At 42.3% G+C, this 11,340-nt stretch overlaps 1 protein-coding gene across 6 annotated transcripts in view; it reads right to left on the reverse strand.

Annotated features, from left to right (window-relative positions):
• The window catches only part of SH3TC1 (SH3 domain and tetratricopeptide repeats 1), a 92,072-nt gene that overhangs the window by 15,759 nt on the left and 64,973 nt on the right, over positions 1-11,340 (reverse strand). For all 6 annotated transcript variants that reach the window (XM_019526379.1, XM_019526382.1, XM_019526377.1 and 3 more), the window contains 3 exons: positions 6,141-6,291; positions 3,357-3,479; positions 2,897-3,047 (listed from right to left, as the gene is read on the reverse strand). In XM_019526379.1, coding sequence (XP_019381924.1) covers positions 2,897-3,047; positions 3,357-3,479; positions 6,141-6,291 — 425 coding nt within the window. The remainder of the gene's footprint in view (positions 1-2,896; positions 3,048-3,356; positions 3,480-6,140; positions 6,292-11,340) is intronic.

Consider the following 11,340-nt stretch of genomic DNA (forward strand, 5'->3'; position numbering starts at 1 on the left):
TCTTTTTTTTTTTTTTTTTTTTTTTGGGGGGGGGGGGGGGGGACTATCTACTTAGACAAAATGTTATCAAGGGTCATTTAGAAATATTACATCAGATACCTGTGCAGGAGGCTGGGCAAAAAGGGAGTCTGAGGTCTCTTCCAATTCCAGGATTCTAACTATTTATAAAATATTTTGCTGAAGTGTTCACTTTCCTCTACCCCACTCTAAGTTGTCAGTTATTATTAATATTTTGCTAATCACAAATTGTCTATTAAAAAGTTTTTGAAATGTAGAAAACCTGTGTGGAAAATCAGTACACAAATTGCCAAAAAAAAATTCTGACTTCACAAGGAATCAGTCCAGCTCACAAGCAAAGCCCCAGACTGGCCTTAATAGCCAGCTGGAACTGATACTAATCACTTCTATTGTAAAAATGAAGTGAAAGGAAGGTCTGTTGGGCACTAGTTTTTGACTTGGCATTCAGGGTTTCGTTTCCCTTCTATGTCAAAAGTTTACTGTGTGACCTCAGGAAAGTCATTTGGGGCCAGATTTTTAAATGTTTCTAAGATACCCAAGTATGCAGGCAGGTACCAAATGGGATTCCCAGAAATTCCTGGTCCATACTTTTCATTGATTTCCCATTGAATTGTGACGTACTCCACTATTTATTATAATAATCCTTTTAAAGTAAAAGGGAAAAAAAAAAGAATGGGCCAAATTCTGAAGGGCCAGTGATTGTGTTTTAGATTCTGCTTTTGGCTTCTTCTTGATAGCATACTCGTCCATCTGGGACACAGATGATTATCAGTTTGAAATCAGGTAATTCCTCATAGATAGAGATGCCGCTTCCTGCAATCTATTGTATTCACTGTCCTGAGTCAACTACATTAAATTTATGCAATTTAGGATTTTTATTTCTTTTCATAAGCCATCAAGGATTGTTCACAGAAAGGGTGGTAACGGTGAGCAATACTGTGAAGGCAGGCTAGGAAAGGCCTGACTGGAATAAAAAGAAACAGTAAGCTAGGTTGCATAATTAATGGAAAGAGATCATTCTTACAAGCAGTTGAAGTACAAAGCCTCTCCTATATAAATATATACAGTCCTGTCAAATTGCTCAAAAGGGAGCATGCAAATTTAAGAAGATAATATGGTCAATTTATGCTACAAAAAGTGTATTTTATGAAGAAGAATTTAGAGAATGTTTGACCTGAAAACAGGGGTCTGAGAGATGCCTGCCTCAGTTACTCAGGGGTCCAATGGAGGGCAAGCAAAGAAGTTCAAAATTCATGCTCCCGTAAGAGACCATAACACAGGAATTTAGCACATTTAGATACAAAATAAGAATCATAGCTGAAGTCTCACTAAGTGAGCCAACTGCTCTAATATTCAAGAACAATGGGGGACTGTGGTGTCAACACCCACACAGTCAAATGGGTCACCAACTGGCTGGAGGGCCACACCCAGAGTGGTGGTAGATGGGTCATTTTTGACCTGGAGGGATGTGGGCAGTGGGGTCCCCCAGGGCTCGGTCCTTGGGCCTGCACTGTTCAACATCTTCATCAGTGACTTGGACGAGAGGGTAAAAAGCACCCTATTCAAATTTGCTGATGACACTAAGATGTGGGGGGAAGTGGGCACACTAGAAGGAAGGAATAGACTGCAAATCGGACCTAGACAGGTTACAGGGGTGGGCAGACGAGAATAGGATGGGATTCAACACTGACAAGTGCAAAGTGATGCACCTGGGGAGGAACAATCAGCACCATACCTACAGGCTGAGGAACTCCCTTCTAGGCAACGCAGAGGCAGAAAAGGATCTTGGAGTCATCACTGATGCCAAGATGAACATGGGCCAGCAGTGTGGGGATGCAGTCAGTAAGGCCAACCGTACCTTGTCATGCATCCATAGATGCATCTCAGCCAGGTCCAAGGAGGTGATCCTCCCCCTCTATGCGGCACTGGTCAGGCCGCAGCTGGAGTACCGCATCCAGTTCTGGGCACCGCACTTCAGGAGGGATGTGGACAACATGGAGAGGGTCCAGACGAGGGCCACTCGCATGATCAGGGGTCAGCAAGGCAGGTCCTACAAGGAGAGACTCTGGGACCTGAACCTGTTCAGCCTCCACAATAGAAGGCTGAGGGAGGGTCTAGTGGCCTGTTACAAACAAGTCAGGGGGGACCAGCAGGCATTGGGGGAGTCCCTGTTCCCCTGAGCACTACCAGGAGTGACTAGGAATAACGGTCACAAGCTGGCAGAGGGTAAACTCAGATTAGACATCAGGAGGCGCTACTTCTCTGTCCGGGCGGCTAGGATCTGGAACCAACTTCCAAGAGAAGTGGTGCTGGCTCGTACCCTGGGGGTCTTTAAGGGGAGGCTAGACAATCACCTTGCTGGGGTCGTTTGACCCCAGTACTCTTTCCTGCCATGGCAGGGGGTCAGACTTGATGATCTGCTCAGGTCCCTTCCGACCCTACAAACTATGAAACCAGCATGAAAATACATTACCTCAGATCAAGCCTCCATTCCTCACTTCCTAAATGAGACCTTGAGAGATTAATACTGGCAATCCAGGTTTCAGATGGCCTCCCCTTGAATATTTCCTCCTAACAACATCAAAAACCTACTTATATCTCATTTGGGTTAGCAAATATAGGAAATATAGAGGGTAAAAATATTATTAGACTGGAAGAAGTCAGGAGGCAAAGAAACTGAAAGAAGTTTAGGAACTGGCTTATCTCCCTGCTACAACAGAATTAAAAACAGCAATGAAACTAGTACCAACTTCCTAATACACAAATCCTTGACAACACACACTACTGAATTCAAAAAAAAAAAAGTGATAAATCCTTCCCCAAATTCTATCACTTATAGTAGAAATCAGTCACTAACTTTATGTAAACACTGATTTACCTAAATTCACACTGAGTGAGAGAGATACTTTTGCATACTCCAGGCCTTCCTCATAAGCCTTTAGCCTCAACAGCAGTTCCACTAGTTTGTTGCACAATCGAAGTTCGGCCTTTTTGTTTCCGATCTTTACAGCAAGTGGAAGAGCTCTGTCCTGAAACAAGCAAATACGATTCATTTGGTTATTGCTGAAGCACAGAAAACATACCGATTAGCAGTTAATTTCTCATATTTAGTAAATTATTTACTTTGCTTTATGAGCATGGAATCAAATAACCTGATCTCAGCCAGGTCAACTGTTACTTTGAGCCAAATCCATCAATGTTTATGGCATAGCATGTAAAACAGATATTCTTTGGAGGAGAGAGTGGTTTTTGTTCTGTGCTTTGTACCTAGCACAAAGAAGCCAGGACTGTAGCTCCCCAAGTGCTACCAAAATAGAAATAAACAGCAGACCACAAACCCTGTAGAAAGACACTGCTTTTTCCTTCTCCCAGGCACCATTGAAAAATATGTCGCCTGCAGCTTCGAATAACTCCATTCCTAAGTTTGGATCCCCAGTATAAAGAGCAGCATCTTGAGCAACCTAAAATGCAAAATGTATGTTTTGTTAGAAAATATTTTGTGATTCAGCAATGAAGCATCACGCTTCTGTGGAAGGGTTTTTGTACCAGCTGCACAGAATCAAACATTAGAGATAAGAAGATTTTTTTTCCCTCCTGCCTTTGTTTCTCTGCCACTGCAGGGCTGTTCACCAGAATACATTCTTTATTCTCTAAAGATAAAATATGCACTTTAACAACCAATATTTGATAGCTGAAAAATGAGGTGTTCCAAGTAATGAGGATTTATATGCAAGGTTTAGAACTATGCACAAAATGTTAAGTAAATTAGTAGTATGCTAAAGGAGTTGCACCGTAGAATAAACATTTGTTATTTCAGACACAACAAAGAATTGCAGCGGTAAAAAAAAACTCAATAAAGGAAAGTGCACACCATGCAGTATAAATGGACACTGCCAAGATACTCGGTAATTGTTATAAATTTGCAACTAACAGACGAACCCCTCCTCTCTCCCACCCACCACACAATGACACATGAAGTAAATTAAGTAGGCCTACTGCATTAGTATTACAAGGAACCTGAATTCCAACCCTGTTTTGATGAACTATTATATAAAGTAGCAACACCTAGGCTAGGGACAGAAATTACACATACACTGGTCTGAGTGAAACCTGTTAAAATCTATATCACAACAGAAGTTCAGTGGGCATAAATCAATTTCAAAATGGCTGAAAATGGTTTAAGATAAACCAGGATGGATATACAGTAAAAGCTGAGCTATCCAGCATCTTACAAGCCGGCACGCTCAACTAATGGGCATGCCAGCTTGTAAGATAAAGCAAAACTGGAAGCGCTCACTGTGGTACTTCCGGTTTCTCCAAGTCCCCACAGCCAGGGCCAAAGCAGCTTGCGCTGCTGAGCCCCCACGGCCTGGAGGTATAACAGTGCAGGGCCCGCCTCCCTGTCCCCCAGGGCCTGTAGGACAGGCAGCGATGCGGCAGGAGGGATGGCGATGCCACAGGAGGGGCGGAGGAATGCCTCAGATGCAGCAGGAGAAGCGGTGGCCGGAGCCGCTCAATTGGTATATTTTGTTATCCGGCATCCCCCATTCCCAGGGGATGCCGGATAACAGAGCTTTTACTGTAGTATCAGACTTAACTGATTTAGGCTAAATAGGTTTATTGAACTTCTGTCCCAGATCCCCTCCAGATTCAAGTTAAATCTTTAGTTGTTTCAATGCTGTTTCAACATTTCGCCCATAGGCCATTCCATAGCCAGCACCAGGAAGATCGGTGCTGCTGCTGGCCCCAGCCAGCAGCACCAGCCTCCTGTGATCTGGCAGGCAGATCAGGGGCCCGCAGCCCCGGGAGCAGTCCAGCACAGCCCCACAGCCCTTCTGGGGGTGCAGGCAAGCGCCCAATCTGCCTGCCAGATGACAGGAGGCTGGTGCTGCTCCCTGGGTCTGGCGCTGAAGCCAAGTAAGCCTGGTTTCGAAATGTTTCGAGTGCCCTTGTTTCGGTTCAAAGCTGTTTCAAAAGCTTTTGTTTTGTTTTGATTTTGCTGTTTTGAGCTCAAAATGCATCTAAACAGCTTCAAAATGAAATACTGGGAGAAATTTCACACAGCCCTACTTTGGACCTCCCCAGCAACCTCCCCCCTGCCCCACTTGCAGGGTAGGCAGGCTAGCCTTGGTCTGTGCCGTCTCCCCCAACTGAGCAGGGAAGTATACTCTAGCACATCCCTGGGGCTTCTGGCCTGGGCCACTGCAGGTATGCGAGGCATTTCCAGAATCAAAAATCTGTTTGCTTGCTTACCAGTTTAATCTATCTAGCGAAAACTAACCTGCAAAGATTGAATCCATTCAGCCTTGGGCTTTTTGACTGCCTCTACTTAGCATTAGAGAACAAGGGCGCAGAGATGAAGCAATTTCCCAAGGCCACATAGCCAATCAATGGTGGGCTAGAAAATGAACTGCACCCTCTGAATTCCCTTCCAGGTCTTTTAGGCAGACATCTCCTATGTGCTGATAAAGCACCTGGCAAAATGGTGACTGAATCACAGAGTGGGGCCTCTGGGTACAACTACTATAGCGTAATAGCAGTGGAGGAAAGAAAAAGGGCTATTGGAAGAGCTGTTAATTGGAGTTTCAAAAGACCCTTGAGAGTAAAAAGGAAGAGAGATTCATTCCCCAAGATAATGTTTCAGAAGCAAAACATCAAACCACTAAAACAGAAGGTTGCATTCAAAAGTTGACAGGCCTTTAATAATGCAGCACCAATAACAGCACTATAATTTATTCAAAGCATCACCTCACAAAGCTTCTCTTTTGGCTCATGATATTAGAGGATTTCTCTTTTGCCATGCCACACAGAGTCATCCCTTCCTGTATATCCCAATCACGACCTTACCATACAGGTAGACTTATTCCAAAATCTAGACCAGGGATCCTCAGCCAGGATGCTGCCATATTCTTTGACAGGTGATATAAGGTGTGAGGAGATAAGCAGATAAGCTATGTAGACAAATGCAGCTTCAGGCTTGTCCCCGTCTGAATGATCTCCCACCCCCACTGCAAGGAGGTAAGTACTGCAATATAAAAATTAGTTTTTTAAATTGGGTGCTACTCAATTCACAGGTTATGGAGGGGTGCCTTAGGTCCACTGATCTGGGTAATATAACTTACCTGGATATAGAGATCCACTAGTTCATTCTGTCTCAGAATGTAATATATCTTTCCTGCTTGAAGCCAGGCATAGGCCTCTTTCTCTTTCTTCTGAAGATCTATAAATATTCCTAGGCTTCTTTTGGTATATTCCAGTGCAGATCTATAGGCCCTAGGGAAGAGAAGAAAAAAAAAAAAAAAAAAACAAAAAAAAAAAAAGTAAAAAAAAAAAAAAAAAAACAAAAAAAAAAAAAGTAAAAAAAAAAAAAAAAAAACAAAAAAAAAAAAAGTAAAAAAAAAAAAAAAAAAACCAGAAAAGAAAATGCTAAATCAGAATGAATATACAATAAAAAGGGGATTTACTTTTTCTATCAGATTGCAAAGCTATTTCTTTTCATAGTAGGACATACCTTATTTACCCCAAATGTTTGTGAAAATAATACGCATGTCTCTCAGTTTCTCTCCTCTTATTGTTTTGTCCAAGTCCTCCATTTCCTGACTTTGTTAATTTTTCAGTGCAACATGGTAGTATTTTAGGACTACTCTCCCTTCCTCAGTGATAGGATACATCCTTCCCCAGTGACACACTGAAACAGCATTTTCTCAGCCCTGGCTCTGCTCCTGCTTACAGTTAGTCCCTACAGCAATTTTAGTAGGAGTGGGGAGGGATGGGCAGTATTTGGGGGGGCTGGCAGGTCTATGTTGTCCGTTGGGAGGTGAGGGGGGTTGGAGGGCTCAAAATAACCTGTCAGGGTGTGAGGGTAGAAAAACTGCCGCCTGGGGACTTGAGTGAGTGGCTGAGCTTTCCCAGCCCCAGGGCTGTACTACGAACACATACACACATTCAGTTAGATCAGGCATGGGTAAGCCCGATCTGTGTAGCACACCTCCTTAGACAAATTAAGTTAATAGATTTCATAGACATTAGGGCTGGAAGGGATCTCGGGAGATCATTGAGTCCAGCCCCCCGCCCCAGGGACAGGAAGTCAGTGGGGGTCAAAGGATCCCAGCCAATCGACTCTTAAAGGAGTCCAGAGTAGGTGCTTGCACCACTTCTGGAGGGAGTCTATTCCAGGCCATGGGGGCTTGGACAGTAAAGAAATTCTTCCTTATGTCCAGCCTGAAACTGTCTTGAAGGAGTTTGTGACCATTGAACCTTGTATTCCCTTGGGGCACTCTGGTGAACAAGCATTCCCCCAGATCTTGATGTACACCCCTTAAATACTTATAGGAAGTAAAACTAAAAAAAAAAAAGAAGTGGGTAAAACTCTTCATACATTTGAGAATAAACACTTCATACAGACGGTTCTCAAACAAGCTGGTAATTTAAATAGCAACATGTTGCCAGGTCAGAATGGTGTAATCAAGAGGTCTGATGGAGTTTACAAGTTGCTAAAGTAAGTATGTAATTTTTTATTAAAATCAGCTGCTGGAGGGTGCCAAATGGTATCCCCGTATTTAAAAAAAAGCTGGAAAAGTGATCCAAAGAAGTTAGATCAGGCTGGCCATTTGTTGCCTGATCTAAACTCCCCAAACATATACCAGTTTGCACTATGATCAACCTAACCCTTTGTAGAAAACCCAGGTGCTTCTTGACCTGATCTTCCTGACTAGAGATGGCTCCTCTCCCTTGGAGTCCGTTCTAAGACACAATGTTCTTATTCTAAAGGCCTTTCTGATAACAAGCCTGACCGATATTTTGACCCCAATTCACAAGGTCTACTGATCTTAGTTGACCCCTCCTTGCATATTCACATGAGAAATTTGATCAATTTGCAGAAGTCATCATCAAGTCACTGTAACCACATTCAGCAGATATACCGTTTTAAATGTGCTTATGCCAGATGCATGAGAAAAGCAACATATGATGAACCATATAGTATTACAAAAAAAGCCCTTAAAATATTCAAAACTCCAAGTGAATACCAAATATCTTGATAAATATCAAAGTAGTGGATCTATATACCAAAACTTAGAAATCTTTAAAAATAATTAAATGTTGCATAAAGACTTTCCAAAGAACAAAAACATGATGTAAAATACAGAGGATTACCATCCTGCAATCAGAGCAGCATGCTTGGAGACTACGGGCACTTTTTACAGATGTAAGCGCCCAGTGCTGTGACATTGCCAGTTACATAAGTGGCAAACTGCACGTCAGCGCTGAGAAAATGGCAGTGATGCTCTTTTGAGCTAAAGCACCTCAGTGGTGCTTTAGTTCAAAAGCACTCTGCTACCATTTTCTGTGCACGGACACGCATTTCGCTGCTTATACAACTGCACACAGTGCGACACAGTTCACCTCAGCTCGCATGCAGAGCAGGCTCAATTAATTGAGTCTGCTTTGAAACAACAGATCTCCGGCACATCACGGGCAAAAAAGTATGTGTATGAATGCCCTATACTTCTAACAACTGACCTTCCCAAATTAAAAAGCTATGCAGGATACATTGAAGCCTTTGGAGCCATGCACAGCCACTTGGACTGTGGCTGAGAATCAAATCAGATCATTTAGTGCTCAAGGTATTCACAAGAGGTCACTGAATAAACACCACATGATACTAGGAGTAAAAAAGAAATTAAGAACAACATATCCTGAATGAAAGCAGCAGTTAGAAATTCCATGAGTGCTGATTTTTCTGGATATGTTGAAGACAACAGAGGAATTTCAAACAGTGCTTCTCTCTCTTTTCAAGCAGTTGGTACCATTTGAATACAGACATCCTGAAGGCAGTCAGGTGGCTCTGAAGTGCCTGATCCATTAATGGTTTTCAGTTCACTCAAACAGGGGAAGCTAAATTAGGAAACTAGTATAGGACTTTGAGAAGTCCTCACTCCACATAAGAGTTAAACGTAAAAAGTATGTCCCAATCATAAGAAAACAGAAAGGAAGCACCTAAAAGTTGATAATGGATCTTCAACTAGATATGTTCGTGGCTCTGAGAAATAGGAGAGGTGCTATGAAAGCACATGCTATGTCCTTGCACAGTATAAGTGAGCTGTCTCACAAAAGCTTATGCTATATCACTCTGATTTAAAGGCTAAAAGGCATGAATCTATGCTGCCTTCTGAGAAATGGAACAGGAAGCAACAGAGTTTGTATGTTCAGGAGTCATTTTATTTAAAAAAAGTGAAACCTTTACCTACGTGTAAATCGCAAAGGATTAAACAAGCAAGCAAATGCATTAAACAAGTAAGCAACAAAAACACTTTACTGCCTACAAGGAAGGTGGGAAAGAACATACAAGAAGAGACAGCCAAATGCTATTCCATGGTAGAAGTGCCAACAGTGTTCTGGCAAGTGTTCTTAGCAAGAACAAAGACGGATTTGTGCATTGTCAATTCCCTGCACGAAAGACAATCTTTCTGTAGACAGACGTTTAGTTGTGTTCAGTGCCCAAGGTGTGTTTCATAAGAAAATAGCAACTTTTTGGAAAGAGTCAGAGTTGCTGGGCTAGACTTATACAACCAAATATAGATTTTTCTGTAGTAGAAACAATATACCTAAACAGAAGTGAACAAAGCAAGATGTGGACACATTCTAATTAGAATACAAACTAGCACACCTATAGGCAGACTTTTTGTGCCTAATTAACTGCTAAAACCAACAACCTGAGAGGACACCTGCTAAGTGAGTTAAAGGAGGCCTCAAATCCCAAATCACTACAACAATAAGTTCAGAAGTAAATTGACCACAAATGCCTCCAAGAGAATAGTGGTGTAGAAGCCACAGACTAGACAATAGAGTGATTCACAGCCAAGTGACATGAGATCCTTATAAGGGTGCCACACATTATTGGCACTATGATGTATGCAAAAGCCTACATATGATTCAAAAGATAAAACTGAGAAATTTCAAACGGGGATATATAGTGTCAAAAACATTCTGACCTGTTGTAGTCCAAGTTGTTTGCAACACAAGAATTGTGTCATTTATCAGTAATGAAAAATGAGTGAAAGCGAAGGGAGTTTATACACATGGTCGAGGGGCAGGGGTGCTTTAACTGCAGCAACTCCAAGAGCTGCTCTAATTAAAACCCCCAGAGCATCATGTGTATCCATATCGCCATGCTAGAAAATGGTGGCGCGGGCACTTTAACTAAAACTCATCAAATGAGATATAAAGTGCCCCCGCCACCATTTTTCAGGCCAGGGACATTGATGAACATGGCACTGGAGTTTGCTGAAGCACAGTAATTAGCACGCTCCTGCAGACTTGATTAATTCCTGCACATTAGAGCAGCCTTGCTGCACATGTACAGGTGCCTTAAGAGCTGTTATTTTCTAGGTGGGTGCCTGGAGTCTAATGAGGTTGAGAACCACCAGGTTCATGTGTCAGATATGTACAACAAAAACAAGTGTCAATACATTCAAAGAGAAAAAGGTGGGTTTGGCGTTCATTTCTGGATTGAAAGTTCCGTGTCTTCATTTAAGGTAAGTCAATATTGGCCAAAACTCACCACAACCCACTTGCTGCAACCACCTGATGGAAACAAACAAATATGCCCATTCTGAAAATGCAGGCTCTAAATTTACTCAGATATAAGTGTATAGTTTGAAAACTTAATAGAAAACTGGGGTACATTTGGTGGCTGGAGACACAGTCACCCTCTAGGCCATTTGATGAAAGTGAAGCAGAGTCTAGGGCTTGATATTTTTACCTTTCAATCCAATCTAAAAAATAAAAATCTTACACAGAGAGCTTGCCCAGTAAATCTCATGCAGGAGTTAAATAATGTGACATTAAAATCAGACAAAACATCATCATCATGTCACTTGTCCTACAGTCCCCTAAAGCTAATTACAGTAACTTCCAATCTCTGCTTGACCACTGCCAATCTCTCAAAACAATCATAGCCTAAAGCTATCTTATTTAGTACAATGATAATGGTCTGAAACTCAGGCATGCAGAAGGGCCAGCTGTGTCTGATGCAGCAGCTTGGATTACTACATGCCAAAAGCTTGAAAAACCCTCAACTGAAGCTTGCTCCAAAGCATTGAAGTCACAGACAAACAACTTTATAATCCAAGATAAAACCGCCTGAACAGCAGAATTGTCCGATGGGAGGGGGGAGGGGAATGGTGCAGATAATATGTTCAGCACCAGGGATGGATTCAAAGGGGGTTCAGTAGCACAACCTCACCCCTGTTTCTGATCACACAGCAGGAGCAGCAGCAGCCCAGGACTTCTTTAAATCCTGAAGATTGTAAGAGTTTCCCT

The sequence above is a fragment of the Gavialis gangeticus genome, unplaced genomic scaffold (assembly GCF_001723915.1).
Source record: "Gavialis gangeticus isolate Ggan-Ray unplaced genomic scaffold, GavGan_comp1, whole genome shotgun sequence".
NCBI lineage: Eukaryota > Metazoa > Chordata > Crocodylia > Gavialidae > Gavialis > Gavialis gangeticus.